The 15601-nt window shown below is 44.7% G+C and overlaps 1 protein-coding gene and 1 long non-coding RNA gene across 3 annotated transcripts in view; one reads left to right on the top strand and one right to left on the bottom strand.

The window, feature by feature from the left end:
* Window positions 1-340, top strand: part of LOC119354094 — a 1479-nt gene extending 1139 nt beyond the window's left edge. Inside the window, exon 2 of the long non-coding RNA XR_005170631.1 lies at window positions 135-340. This is a non-coding gene — a long non-coding RNA (uncharacterized LOC119354094). The remainder of the gene's footprint in view (window positions 1-134) is intronic.
* Window positions 341-405: 65 nt separating this feature from the next.
* Window positions 406-7143, bottom strand: LOC119354093 (exocyst complex component EXO84C-like). 2 transcript variants are annotated; one of them, XM_037620795.1, is made up of 8 exons: window positions 6855-7141; window positions 6206-6300; window positions 5198-5599; window positions 4561-4705; window positions 1699-2217; window positions 1129-1317; window positions 869-1005; window positions 406-773 (listed from the first exon to the last, which is right to left on the bottom strand). In XM_037620795.1, the coding sequence occupies exons 1-8, from the start codon at window positions 6972-6974 to the stop codon at window positions 533-535; spliced, it is 1848 nt and encodes a 615-aa protein (XP_037476692.1). In that variant the 5' UTR covers window positions 6975-7141; the 3' UTR covers window positions 406-532. The 2 variants fall into 2 exon arrangements, with proteins under 2 accessions (XP_037476692.1, XP_037476691.1); XM_037620794.1 differs by having other exon boundaries at window positions 4561-5599; window positions 6855-7143.
* Window positions 7144-15601: the final 8458 nt, after the last annotated feature.

Genomic DNA, 15601 nt, shown 5'->3' with positions numbered 1-15601 from the left:
ACTCACTACTCAAGCTGTGGCCTGTTTTTTTTTTCTACAAGCCATTTATTCATGTGCATTATAGTAATCTCTGAAACCTGCAAAAACACTAGAACTGAGATATCCATCATCTGTGATTCTGTGTTGTTTTTCAGCTGTGCAGCCATCTGCTGCTGTTGCCTCCTCGACATGTGCTTCTAAGGACACAGAGAGCAGAAGTGTATGAAATCGTTTGCTGCAGTTAATTGTAGTGTTTGCTTATACATCCATGTGTTTTAGTGTGGAGTTGTAAGGGAGAGCCCGGTTGTGCCTAGAGAACTGTGTGATGATCAATACCAGCTACAACTTATATTCTTGCTTATGCACCTTGTATTCGCCTAATAAAGAATTATCATGCCCTGCTTAGGGAAAGCAACAATTTCAGGAGAAACAAATAAACTTGACAGCTACCATAATAATAATACTAATAATTACTGATGACATCTCCGAGAAGTATACAGGATAACCGAGCTTGAAATATTTATACTCGCATCTACAAGACGGGGCCAACTCTCTACGAGTCAGGGTCGGTGAAGTAAACAGGGTTTTCTAGGTCATCATTGTTTGCAGAAGCAAATGAATCTTCAGACCCCATGCTCGACAGACATGAAATGCTATCTGAATCTTCTGATATCCCGTCATCATGCGGAGCGATAGGCGCTTCGAGGTCGGACTCAGATCCAGAAGTCCCTAGCATGAGCTTGTTGATTGCAGTCTTGGCAGTGTCAAGAAACCATTCATCCTCCGGAAGAGCGCTGAAAATTTCAGAGGAGGGAACATGATGATGTTCAGCCGTAGACAAACACCCAACGGATAGACTGAAGCAATGGAAAAGATTTTGATTACAGACCTTTGTGGGTCAACCTCCCTTGCAGAGAAAGCTGCAATTGCTCTAGTAATAATTACTGACACAAGCTGCTGAACTGGTCTGTGCGGGTACCGTCCGCATACGGCAATCTCAACGAGGAAGTGCATATCAAGAATAAGCTGAAAGGAGCAAAAGATTGGCACCTTTAACATGTGCATCAAAGTAACAGGAAATTTGGTATGAAAATGGGAGCGGGATGCTCCATTCGTCAAAAAACACGCACGAAATTTGATATGGGGTACCTGCTGAAGTCCAGAAGGCTGGAGCTGGATGGACTCGTTCTCAAAGACATCCCAGAATTCTTGTTCATTGGAGAGCCACATGACAACCGTTTCAGTTAGCCTTGAAAGCAAAACCTTCTGTATCTTCTCTTTGCCTAGTAGAACATCACCAGCAACACTAGCTAGCTGCTGCAACCTTCCAAACAACGCCTGAAAGAAAATGCTCAGGTGAGACAGGTATGTTTTGTGAAAGGTCTGATTAGAATGAGCGCAATATTTATTTACACATTGCCTTTACCACCTAGAACTATGTCCCTTGGACTACACAAAATTTACTGAAACAAAGAAGATTGTGGAAAGAAAGATCACTGTCCCAAACTAGCTCCAGTAAACAAAGTCTTGATAATATGGCCATCAATAAAGGTGATAAACACAAAACATAGAACTTTCTAAAGCAGCTACATTTCATTGGTGGCCCCAAGTAATATTATGTGTATTTCTGTAGTATGGATATATGACACTAGTGTGAGCAACACGGTAAAATTTACATTTCAAGACGAGATGTGAATCACATCACTAAAACAGAATCACCTGGAAAGGTAGTGAAGGTAAGGGATCAGAATCCCAAAAAAGATCATCCCTGTTCCCCTCCAAGTACATTCTAGCATCCAATCGTGACTTCCCTTCCAAGTAAATAAATGATAAGACATATTGTCGGCAGAAGTGATCCCTCAGTTTGTCCAATGAATGTTGTAGATGACGTTTCCACTCTTTGTATTCTGAGGAGTATACGGACCCAGGACCAAGGCCTTCACTCGTTCCACTAGTTTCTTTCTTCTTGGTTTGCATATCAAAAAACTTAGATACAGCTGCTGGCAATAATTCATCTGCTACGGTATATGCAGTTCCAATTAGTGCAAGCTGCTGCGCATCACTTTCAGCTTTTAATTCTACAGGCTCTTGTGACTCCACTACATTATCATCTTCAGAAGGTCCAGGCAACACTTTGATAAGTGTTTCGACATATCTATCAAATAGCTGGAGAAAATTGCTCAAAATTGTTCCACCAAAGTGAACTGTGGTCATTGGGGTAACATGATCCAAAAGATCCTGTAAGAAGCACATGCAGATGTCAGCTGCTTCAAATGATCAGATATCCAGTCAAGCACAGAATATAGTAGGAAAGAAATTAACTTCAAAATATTGCACTTTTAGATTATTCCGGCAAAATATTCAATCCAATATTCAAAATAGGAGCTTAGCCAATGCCAATACCAATAGAGAGATTCTAAATGAGGGATTCAAAGGAGTTTACCAGCTAAGAGCAAATGCAATCTCCGAGCCAGTTGGAGAAAAAAGGAAATCGAGGTTGTAAGACTCAAGAGAGTAATTTGCCACGCAATTTTCCAGTGATTGGTGGTGCATATATGGCATGTACAGAGACGTGCAGAGATAAACCTGAGCTACAAAACCGGCTAGATCCGTATAACTAGGCGTGAGGAGATGTGCAGGGAGACGTGCTAACGGTCGTGGGCAGGACTTAGTCGCTAACACCCCGCCACAGATTCAGCGTCGTTGCTGGAGACGATGCAGAGGCTGGACCGAAACTGTCGAAAAGAAGAAGTGGGTAGGCCTTTTGTCATAACATCTGCAAACTGCTGATCAGTGGGCACATGCAGTACCATGATGTCGCCGAGAGCCACCGCTGTTGTTACGGCCCTGCCCAGAGTTGGAGGAGGAGCCGCCCTGGGAAACTGCCTGGTTGCCCGATGCGCACTGGCCATTCTGAGAGCGCACTAGGAGCATCGTGCCAGACTCCAGGGCCAGCGTGTGCCGGATGCGCCCCTCCTCCTGCTCGAGGAAGGAGGGGCGGTTGAGGAAGGAGGATAGGTCGTGGGGCGACATGCTGGTCACCAACTGGCTGTAGTCAGACTTGAGGCTGCAAACACGTTGAAGACAAGCCCCTCGTCACTGATCAGGTAGCCAATATCGTGAAGCATGTCGGCAAGCTGCTTGAGGCGGCTGCAATACACAGTGATGAGGTCACCTTGATACAAGTTGTAGAACTCGTGGAGGGCATAGAAGGTGCGGTGCGCGCGATTGCCGGTGGAGAGATTATGTATGGCGAGCTAGACCAAGTGCGCTGTCTTGTCGGGCTTCACGACGATTGCGAGTATCTCCGGCGAGATGGTCATGTAGACCCACTTCACGATGCATGAGTCGATGGCAGTCCAATCCGCATCGTCGAGGTGGAGGCGGGTGTCAATGGAGCCGTCGATGTGCTCGATGAGGTTGTACGCACGGAAGACGGTCATGAACAGGTAACACCATATGGTGTAGTTTGACTCATGAAGGTCAAGGACAGACGGGGCATGCTGCCGGACAGGAACGGCGTGGACGCAGTCATGCAGTGGCGGATCTAGTGGGATGCCAATGGCACCCCCTCCAAAATTGCAAAATAAATTTTACTATGTACTCCCTCTGTAAAGAAATATAAGATCATTCTATTTTAAGACTATTTGTTGAAATTATGATGATGTTTCGACTAAATTATACTATATATTAGTATAATTTTTCACAAGTTTTGAACCGTAGCATCCCTAGTTTTGACTGTTGAGGTTCTAGGTCAGCCACTGCATGGATGGAGGAAGCAGTAGGAGAGGCGGCGGCGAAAGGATTGGTGTTGTGGCCAGAGGAGACGGAGGAGTTGTCGTCAGCCATGGTACTGGGGTTGCGGAAGCGAGGATCAGAGGATTTTTAGAAAGCAGTAAGCCGGTAACTGATAGTACCATGTAAGACTCAAGAGAGTACTTTGCCACACAATATTCCCATTGATTGGTGGTATATATATGGCATGTATAGAGGTGTGCGGAGCAAACAACCTGAGCTACAAAACCTGCTAGATCTGTATGACTAGGCCTACGTGAGTAGCTGTATAGGGAGATGTGTTAATGGTCGTGGGCAGGACTTGTCACTAATAGAGGTTTGCTGTCTAAACTAACCTCATTCCTCTGCACTAAGTCATGCAATTACATTGCGCTTAACAACTCTACATAGGTGTACTCAGGGAGTTATTACAGTTGTTGCTTGGTTGCTCGTGTCAATTGACTAGCATCTGTTGAGAATGTGCTGACTACCATCATGAAATAGGTGTGACCACCAGTGAGATCAGCCGCATGAGGCAAGGTTAAACGAGTATTTCATGGGATGTTAGAAACTTAATGACTGATAGAAGTACCTGGAGGTATGGTGCAAGTTGTTCACTACAGATGGAATAGATTGGATGTAATAGATGTAAAAGTTACAGACAGGGCTACTCAAATACTAAAAACCAAATCGTGTAATCCAACGTTACATGGAACTGAACCCATATATATAGTAACACCCGATGAGAATATGGTATATCCAGAATAAAAATATCAACAAACTATAATCAATAAAGCGAGAACTCACATTGATAACTGACATAAACTTCTTTCCACTGCTTGTAAGCATCATCTTAGGTGCAACTGAATCAGATGTCGGTGATCCTTCTTGAGGTCCAAGGCGCAGAATATCGTCATTCCTTGCCGAATCAATAATCTTTCTTCTCACCCTTCTAAAATTCAGTTCAAGCACTTCTTCAATATGAGGTCGCAATAGTAACATAAGTAACTTTGAGAATTTCAACCCATGTGCTTCTAAACAAGAGCAGTGAGCGAGAGTAGTTTGTATGCATATGCAAACAGAACGAAGTGCAGAAACACTCTCAGGCAAAGGAGAATTTTCTTTAACCAAACGTGCAAAAGCTTCTATTTCATATTCAGCCCATTGGATAATCCGGTTCATATTCGTGGGGCTATCTCCAAATAGCGTACTAGATTCTTTCAACACCTTTGAGATAGCTGAGAAAACAAGTTGTGACAAGGTTGCAGAGTAAGTTTCTGTGTAGACTGAACAGGTGGGAAGAAATGCCTCAACATCTCTGTGAAGACGTGAACCGTAGGTTTTTAGAAGTACTTGATGGGCTACAGAACCTTTACCAATCTTAATTAAACCAGACAGAGATTTTCTTAGTTCAGTAATAGATAAAGATGGCTGTTCTGAATACCTAACAAGCTGATCCTCAAGAATTGATTTCCTTTTAAACAGTGCTGTCTTATAGGCAGAAATCTCTGCATCTGATTCTTTGCCTGAACCATCTGTAGTCATATATTTCTTCTCTTCAGTATCCAGGGCAAGCAGTGCCTTTTCTAGTTTGTGCTCTGCAAGCAAAATGTCTATTTCGTCCAGAAAAATAACCTTGGGGTCTTGAGTATCAACAGATAAAATTTCATTAAGTTCACTTTGAAAATCCTTCTCCACCACATGTTCCTCCTTACTATATTTTTGCCACATGTCAAGTTCCCGGCACACACCACTCATCAGATCTTGCACAAGCATCCCCTGGGCAGACACATGCTTCTGCAGCTCAATTAACTCTTGCTCTGCCTCGACAACCTCCTCGGATATTCTGCATAAATAAATAAATAAATAAATAAATAATGGTTGGCAATAAATGCAAGGAATCATGCAGAATAGAAACACGAGACAGTAGATGGTTCATAGTCAAATTTCTACTGACTGAATGAAGCTGAATGATGTATATTAATGCACCTAGACAAAAGTTCGGTTATCATCCATTCACAGTCAAGTTGTTTCAAGTTACCCAACATTCAACATAATCTGCACTGGAAAGAATATATCGTGCTTGTGTACTCGCAGTGGCCGTTCTTTTATAAATATCAAAGTCACCGCAACAGCACACACAACCAGATACTTTTCTAGTTTCTAAGGAATACATATTTTCTTAACAGCTATGCATGACCTCAGTGGAAGTGTCAAGTGTGTGAGGACCAGCTGCAAGAGTTTGGCCTTTTGTCAATGAGGTGACCAAACAGGCTTAGTTGCAAGTCCTAATCTAGGCAGGTACAACTACTAGACCATCAACCCGTGTAGAGCCAATGGCCAACAAGATAAGCCTCAGAACAGAAGAAACTATAAACAACAATATAGAGGGCATCAGTCAGCCACAGAGACATTTTTCTAATCCAGAACGGAACGAAACTCGCAGTGTTACCTGAGGAAAGCATGGTACTTCGACTGCATATTCCCGCACAGGTTTTCGATGGCATCCTTCAGCTCCAGTAGCTCAGAGCAAGTTTTCCTGATACCCTGTTGAACACAACGGCGTTACTCACTGAGTACAGTCAGCACACTGATGAGATGGTTCGGGCAACCACCAGAGACCAGAGTCCCCACCGGCCTCAACAGACAGATGCAGGCAGATCAACCGTCTCATTCAATTCCATCGCAATAAGGTCAAGCTAGCTTACGTTGTACTTGTAATTGTGTTGTAATGGGGCCCAGTCGAACAGACTGTGCCACAGAACAGCACATATTGACTAATCAAGATTCGAAGATCAGATTTTTAGTTATCAATCCCCCAGAGCCAAAGGGCTCGGTAACTAAATGCTGCATAGGTAATTTTCCCTAAGCGACTGCCCCCCTGCAACGCGCCGCCACGGGCATGCCCGCTCTAGATCCAAAATCGCAACCTAGCTTAAAAGCGCGAGCAGGCAGGACCAGGTAGCGGCGTCGGCAGAAGCAAGAGGTAGCCAAGAAAAGATGCCGGCAATGCGTGGACGGAGAAGTGTTAGGGGAAGAGGGCGGCGACACGGGAAGAAATCTAGGAAGGGGGGTTCAGGAGGGGAGGAGAGGGAGGCCACCTTCTCGGTCTGGGACTGATAGGCGGCGCGGATGGAGGACTGCGGGGTGATCCACTCGTGGCCGGGGAAGTCGTCCTCCAGCTCCTCCTCGCTGCTGCTCTCCATCGCCGGCCTCCCCATGGCCGCCGAGTCTCCTCGGGCGCTCGCTCGAAATCGAAGGCCTCTTGGAGTTTGCTGAGCGAGCGACTGGGCGGCGCGGCAGGGGAGACGAGAGAAAGAGACAAGAGGGGTGGAGCGGAGTGCCGTTATGGGGGCGGGGCAGTCAGTCACCCACCGGCAGCGACCGGAGGGCTACCGTGCGCGTCTCGGGGCTTTCTCCTTTCTTTTCTGCCCATTTTTGCGGTGCGGCTTTTTTTTTTCTTTGAGGTGTTTTGCGTAGGGATGGCACCCGCAGGGTTTGGGTACGGGTGGAGCCACCCCATACCCTTACCCGTCATCCCAAACCTTATCCATCACCCATACCCTTCCCATACCCGTCACCCATCAGGGTAAATGGGTATCCGCGGGTAAAATTACCCAGATTTGGAACACATCAATCTGAGCATAACATAGTCATAAACCACAACTTATAATAATAATTTATAAACAACAACACATCATAACAGCAACACATACCCGTTCGTTGGCTAGCTATTCTGGTACGCCGGCCTAACATGAATGCATGATGACGTCTTTTTAGGGCAGTGGGATTTATGCACATATAATATGTTTAATATGTGAATAGATAATTTATAAGGCCTATTTGTAAGAATATATGTGGGTACATGGGTACATGGTATGGGTTATACTAAACCATACATGTACCCACTATACCCGACGGGTATGAAATTTTTCTATTTATGTGCCCATGGGTACTTTTTTCACCCAAACCCTTGTCCTAATAGGGTTTTTACCCGCAGGGTATGTGGGTAATGGGTACCCATTGCCATCCCTTGCGGTGCAGCTGGGAAAAGCAGAGCGGTCGGCTGAAAGACGCTTTGGGCCTCGGCCGAAATTTTGCTAGTACCCGGAGGCAGACCTCGAGGGGCGTGAATATTTCTCGCCTTCACCTTTTTTAGGGATGGCAATGGATAGGGCATGTGCAGGTACAAACTCCTTCTGCCCAAACTCGTACCCATACAAATTTTCTATACCATCCACTTCAATATTCATGGGCATAAATTGATATCCATGCCTATACCCATTGGGTACCTGATGGGTATCCGTTGGGTGCCATATATAGCATTTAAATTTTGAAAAAAAATATAAAAATGAGTCTAAAATTCAAGGGAGTATGAGCAATGAACATAGCCTCCTCCGATGGGTGGCTTCTTAAAGGCATCAAGGAAGTATGAGCAACGGTTGGTGGAAACCCGGCGTAGTGGGAATGAGCAGTTGGAATTGGGGGTCGTTGGATCAAATAGTTCAGAAGAGTCCGATGGTGATGAATCGAGATTTCATCATTTCAGGACGTCACATAGGATGTCAGAGGAATGTTGAGCAGGCGATTGCGGACCTATGACCTATGGCTGGTTTAGGGAATACAAGATTTAGGGTCGGGCCATAGGAGTTAGATGCTTACCCCACATGTCATAGGAATAATTTTGATTTATTAAATTTTTGGGTATCCATTGGGTTATCCATGTGTTGGGAAACGTTACATGGGAAACAAAAAAATTCCTACGTCCATCAAGATCAATCTAGGAGATGAACATCTACGATATGATATTGCATCTACATACCCTTGTAGATCGCTAAGCAGAAGCGTTAAGAAACGTGGTTGATGTAGTCGAACGTCTTCGCGATCCAATCACGATCTGTCCCGCGAACTCCCGATCCAAGTACCGAACAGACGGCACCTCCGCATTCAACACACATACGGCTTGATGACGCCTTCACCTCCTTGATCCGGCGAGCGATGGTGAAGTAGTAGCCCGAGTCCTCCGGTAGCACGACGGCGTGGTGGCGGTGGCGGTGGCAGAATCTCAGCAGAGCTTCGCTAAGCATTACGGAGAGGAAGAAGGATGCGAGGGAGAGGAGAGGCAGTGCCGTGGCGTAGAGATGTGCTCAAGGGTGCGGCTGCCCTCTCTCTACCTCTCTATATATAGGGGGAAGGGAGGAGGAGGGGCTTCCTATATCCCATCTAAGGGGGCGGCGGCCACAAGGCAGATGGGGGCGCCCCCTAGGAAACCCTAGGGTGTCTTGCCCCACAAGCCAGGTGGGGGGAACCCTAGATGGGGCGCCGCACCTCTCCTGGTTACATGAGATGGGGTGAGGGGGCGCACAACTCCTTAGTGGGCTGGTTTGCCCCCTCCCCTTGGCCCATGAGGCCCCCCATGACTTGTCGGGGCCCCCTGAAACCCCTTTCGGGCATGCTGGTCATCACCCGGTACCTCTGGAACAATTTCGGACTCCAATACCCTTCGTCCAATATATCAATCTTCACCTCCAGATCATCCCGGAGTTCCTCGTCACATCCGGGGTCTCATCTGGGACTCCGAACAACCTATGGTAACCACCATAATGACTCAACTATACTTATATCATCACCAAACGTTAAGTGTGTAGACCCTACGGATTCGAGAACTATGCAGACATGATCGAGACACCTCTACGGTCAATAATCAATAGAGGGACCTGTATGTCCATATTGGTTCCCACATATTCTACGGAGATCTTATCGGTTGAACCTCGATGTCAAGGATTCAGCTAATCCCGTATGCAGTTACCTTTGTCCATCAGTATGTTACTTGCCCAAGATTCGATCGTCGGTATCTCCATACCTAGTTCAATCTCGTTACCGCAAGTCTCTTTACTCGTTTCGTAATACAAGATCATGTGGCTAACTCATTAGTCACATTGCTTGCAAGCCTGTTGTGATGTTGTATTACCGAGTGGGCCCTGAGATACCTATCCATCATACAGAGTGACAAATCCCAGTCTTGGTCCATGCCAACTCAACAGACACCCTCGAAGATACCTGTAGAGCACATTTATAGTCACCCAGTTATGTTGCGACGTTTAGTACACAAAAGGCACTCCTCTGGTGTCAGTGAGTTGCATGATCTCATGGTTATAGGAACATATACTTGACATGCAGAAAACGATAGCAATAAACTTGATACGATCATATGTTACACTTATAGTTTGGGTCTTGTCCATCACATCATTCTCCTAATGATGTGATCCCGTTATCAAATGACAACTCATGTCCATGGCCAGGAAACCATAGCCATCTTTTATCAACGAGCTAGTCCGGTAAAGGCTTACTAGGGACATGTTGTTGTCTATGTATCCACACATGCATTTGAGTTTCCGATCAATACAATTATACCATGGATAATAAACGATTATCATGAACAAGGAAATATAATAATAACGACTTTATTATTGCCTATAGGGCATATTTCCATCAGTCTCGCACTTGCACTAGAGTCAATAATCTAGTATTACATGGTAATGAATCTAACACCCATAGAGTTCTGGTGTTGATCATGTTTTGCCCGTGGAAGAGGTTTAGTCAATGGATATGCAACATTCAAACCCGTATGTACTTTGCAAATGTTTATGTCCTCCTCTTTGACTGCATCACGGATGGAGTTGAAGCGTCGCTTTATGTGTCTAGTCCTCTTGTGAAACCTTGGTTCCTTGGCTAGAGCAATGGCACCAGTGTTGTCACAGAACAGAGTCATTGGGTTCAGTACACTGAGTACAACTCCAAGATATGTCATGAACTGCTTCATCCAGACACCTTCCTCCACTGCCTCTGAGGCAGATATGTACTCTGCTTCGCATGTAGAATCATCTACCACGCTTTGCTTGGAACTGCACCAGCTTACCGCTCCCCCATTTAGAATATATATGTATCCGGTTTGAGACTTAAAGTCATCTGGATCAGTGTCAAAGCTTGCATCAACGTAACCCTTTACCACGAGCTCTTGATCACCTCCATAAACGAGAAACATTTCCTTAGTCCTTTTCAGGTACTTAAGGATATTCTTCACCGTTGTCCAGTGATCTATTCCTGGATTACTTTGAAACCTCTCGGCCATACTTATGGCAAGTCTGACATCCGGTCTTGTGCACAACATCGCATACATGATAGAGCCCATGGCAGAAGCATAGGGGATGACACTCATCTTTTCTCTATCCTCTATAGTCGTTGGGCATTGAATCTGACTCAACTTCACACCTTGCAAAACAGGCAAAAACCCCTTCTTGGACTGATCCATTTTGAACTTCTTCAGAATCTTATCAATGTATGTGCTTTGTGAAAGTCCTATTAAGCGCCTCGATCTATCTCTATAGATCTTGATGCCTAATATGAAAGCAGCTTATCCTAGGTCCTTCATTGAAAAACTCTTGTTCAAATATTCCTTCATGTTTTCCAATCAGCAATGTGTCATCCACATATAATATTAGAAACGCTATAGATATCCCACTCACTTTCTTGTAAATACAAGATTCTCCAAAAACTTGTATAAACCCAAACGCTTTGATCACCTCATCGAAGTGAACATTCCAACTCCGAGATGCTTGCACCAGTCCATAAATGGATCGCTGGAGTTTGCACACTTTGTCAGCATTCTCTGGATCGACAAAACCTTCGGCTTGCATCATATACAACTCTTCCTTAAGGAAACTGTTAAGGAACATTGTTTTGACATTCATCTGTCAGATTTCATAATCAAAAAATGCAGTTATTGCTAACATGATTCTGACGGACTTAAGCATCACTACGGGTGAGAAAGTCTCATCGTAGTCAACTCCTTGAACTTGTGAAAACCTATTTGCCACAAGTCGAGCTTTAGAGGCGGTGACATTAATGTTCGCGTCTGTCTTCTTCTTGAAGATCCATTTATTCTGAATGGCCTTTCACCCTTCAGGTAATACTTCCAAAGTCCACACTTTGTTTTCATACATGGATCCCATCTCGGATTTCATGGCGTCTAACCATTTGTCGGAATCCGGGCCCACCATCGCTTCTCCATAGCTCGTAGGTTCACTGTTGTCCAACAACATGACCTCTAAGACAGGGTTACCGTACCACTCAGGAGTTGTATGTACCCTTGTCGACCTATGAGGTTCGATAGTAACTTCACCCGAAGCTTCATGATCATCATCATTAGCTTCCTCTTCAACTGACGTAGGTGCCACAGAAACATCTTTCTGTGTTGCGCTACTCTCTGGTTGAAGCAAAGGTTCAACAACCTCATCAAGTTTTATCTTCCTCCCACTCAATTCTTTCGAGAGAAACTATTTCTCGAGAAAGGACCCGTTCTTAGCGACAAACACTTTGCCTTCAGATGTGAGATAGAAGGTATACCCAATCGTCTCTTTTGGGTATCCTATGAAGACGCATTTGTCCGCTTTGGGTTCGAGCTTTTCCGGCTGAAGCCTTTTGACATAAGCATCGTAGCCCCAAACCTTAAGAAACGACAACTTAGGTTTCTTGCCAAACCACACTTCATACAGTGTCATCTCCACAGACTTAGATGGTGCCCTATCTAAAGTGAATGCAGCTGTCTCTAACGCATAACCCCAAAATGATAGTGGCAAATCGGCAAGAGACATCATAGAACGCACCATATCCAATAAGGTACGATTGCGATGTTCGGACACACCATTACACTGTGGTGTTCCAGGTGGCGTGAGTTGTGAAACTATTCCACATTGTTTTAAATGAAGGCCAAAACTCGTAACTCAAAACATGGCGTCAATTGTGAAACGATTCCACATTGTCTTGAGTGATTGCCAAACTCATAACTCAGATACTCTCCCCCTCGATCAGATTGTAGGAATTTGATCTTCTTGTTACTATGATTCTCAACTTCACTCTGAAATTGCTTGAACTTTTCAAACTTTTCAGACTTATGCTTCATCAAGTAAACATACCCATATCTACTCAAGTCATCGGTGAAGGTGAGAAAATAACAATATCCATCATGCGCGTCAACACTCATCGGACCGCACACATCAGTATGTATGATTTCCAACAAGTCACTTGCCCATTCCATTGTTATAAAAAACGGGGTTTTGGTCATCTTGCCCATGAGGCATGGTTTGCATGTGTCAACTGATTCAAAATCAAGTGACTCCAAAAGTCCATCATCATGGAGTTTCTTCATGCACTTTACACCAATTTGACCTAAGCGGCAGTGCCACAAGAAAGTGGTACTATCATTATCAACTCTACATCTTTTGGCATCAACGTTATGAACATGTGTATCATCACTATCGAGATTCAATAAGAATAAACCCCTCACATTGGGTGCATGACCATAAAAGATATTACCCATATAAATAGAACAACCATTATTCTCTGATTTAAATGAGTAATTGTCTCGCATTAAACAAGACCCAGATATAATGTTCATGCTCAACGCAGGCACCTAATAACAATTATCCAGGTTCATCACTAATCCCGATGGTAATCGAAGAGCAAGTGTGCCAACGGCGACCACATCAACCTTGGAACCATTTCCCACGCGCATCATCACTTCATCCTTCGCCAGCCTCTGTCTATTTCGTAGTTCCTGCTTTAAGTTGCAAATGTGAGCAACCGAACCGGTATCAAATACCCAGGCACTACAACGAGAGTTGGTAAGGTACACATCAATATGTATATCACATATACATTTGTTGATGTTGGCCCCCTTCTTGCCGGCCAGATACTTGGGGCAGTTCCGCTTCCGGTGGCCAGTTCCCTCGCAATAGAAGTGAAGGAAATATGCGCTAGAGGCAATAATAAAGTTATTATTTATTTCATGATAAATGTTTATTATTCATGCTAGAATTGTATTAACTGGAAACATAATACATGTGTGAATACATAGACAAACAAAGTGTCACTAGTATGCCTCTACTTGACTAGCCCGTTAATCAAAGATGGTTATGTTTCCTAACCATGAACAATGAGTTGTTATTTGATTAGCGGGATCACATCATTAGGTGAATGATGTGATTGACATGACCCATTCCATTAGCTTAGCACCCGATCGTTTAGTATGTTGCTATTGCTTTCTTCATGACTTATACATGTTCCTATGACTATGAGATTATGCAACTCCCGTTTACCGGAGGAACACTTTGTGTGCTACCAAACATCACAATGTAACTGGGTGATTATAAAGGAGCTCTACAGGTGTCTCCAAAGGTAGATGTTGGGTTGGCGTATTTCGAGATTAGGATTTGTCACTCCGATTGTCGGAGAGGTATCTCTGGGCCCTCTCGGTAATGCACATCACATAAGCCTTGGAAGCATTGCAGCCAATGAGTTAGTTGCGAGATGATGTATTACGGAACGAGTAAAGAGACTTGCCGGTAACGAGATTGAACTAGGTATTGGATACCGACGATCGAATCTCGGGCAAGTAACATACCGATGACAAAGGGAACAACGTATGTTGTTATGCGGTCTGACCGATAAAGATCTTCGTAGAATATGTAGGAGCCAATATGGGCATCCAGGTCCCGCTATTGGTTATTGACCGGAGATGTGTCTCAGTCATGTCTGCATTATTCTCGAACCATAGGGTCCGCACGCTTAACGTTACGATGACAGTTATTATGAGTTTATGCATTTTGATGTACCGAAGTTAGTTCGGAGTCCCGGATGTGATCACGGACATGACGAGGAGTCTCGAAATGGTAGAGACATAAAGATTGACATATTGGAAGCCTATGTTTGGATATCGGAAGTGTTCCGGGTGAAATCGGTATTTTACCGGAGTACCGGGAGGTTACCGGAACCCCCCGGGAGCTGTATGGGCCTTAATGGGCTTTAGTGGAAAGGAGAAGGGGCAGCCCAAGATGGGCCGCGCGCCTCCCCCCTCCCCTAGTCCTATTAGGACAAGGAGAGGTGGCCGGCCCCCCTCTCTCTCTCTCTTTCCCCCTCAGCGAATCTTACTCCAACTAGGATTGGGGGAAGGAATCCTACTCCCAGAGGGAGTAGGACTCCCTTGGCGCGCCCTCCTTGGCCGGCCGGCCCCCTCTCCTTGGATCCTTTATATACGGAGGCAGGGGGCACCCCTAGACACACAAGTTGATCATTGGGATCGTTCCTTAGCCGTGTGCGGTGCCCCCTGCCACCATATTCCACCTCGATTATATTGTAGCAGTGCTTAGGCGAAGCCCTGCGACGGTAGAACATCAAGATCGTCACCACGCCGTCGTGCTGACGAAACTTGTGACGCCCGGGTAATTAAGCTACAGTAATCCCCACTAATGATGCCACGTCACCTCGGTTACTGTGGATAAACTCGCGTTAGTTCGGAACCTAGTTCGAATTTCAAATTCAAAATCGAGCAAACAATAAAATTTTTCAAATATTAAGATTTAAATGTTCGGAGTGAACCAAATAATACATAGGTAATTATGGTGGAGAAACCAAACTTTGATAAAATGTTTAAAGGCCCTAAAACAATTAAAACAATAGTGAAAACAATTATTTAAATACCTTTTGTAATTAATAAAATGTCAAACTAATTTATTTGAGGATTAGACTTTTTGTGAGTATGGACTAACTTGAAATACTAAATTAGATGCTACGTGTGTATTTTAATAAAACTAAAATAATAGGAAACAAAACTAAAACAAAAAAGGTAAAATAAATAAAAGTAAAAACAAAAGAAAAGAAAAGGGACCCCCACTGGGCCAACCGGCCCAGCTGACAGCCAGGCCAGCCCAACTGGCCCACCCGCACGGCCCAGCCGACCCCCACTCCTCCCTTATCCTCTCACCCCCACCCGAACCCTATCCACTCGCCC

Source organism: Triticum dicoccoides, chromosome 2A (genome assembly GCF_002162155.2).
Source record: "Triticum dicoccoides isolate Atlit2015 ecotype Zavitan chromosome 2A, WEW_v2.0, whole genome shotgun sequence".
NCBI lineage: Eukaryota > Viridiplantae > Streptophyta > Magnoliopsida > Poales > Poaceae > Triticum > Triticum dicoccoides.
The sequence above is the reverse complement of the archived record's forward strand: the minus strand, read 5'-3'. Positions and strand labels throughout refer to the sequence as shown.

Excerpts from the sequence above, each read along its gene's own strand:
- LOC119354093 (XM_037620794.1), bottom strand. The coding sequence starts at position 6,974 with ATGGGGAGGCCGGCGATGGAGAGCAGCAGCGAGGAGGAGCTGGAGGAC. Across the intron at positions 5,600-6,205 it reads AAGTACCATGCTTTCCTCAG|AATATCCGAGGAGGTTGTCG; the intron begins GTAACACTGCGA and ends TTATTTATGCAG. Across the intron at positions 1,318-1,698 it reads TACCTTCACTACCTTTCCAG|GCGTTGTTTGGAAGGTTGCA; the intron begins GTGATTCTGTTT and ends ATTTTCTTTCAG.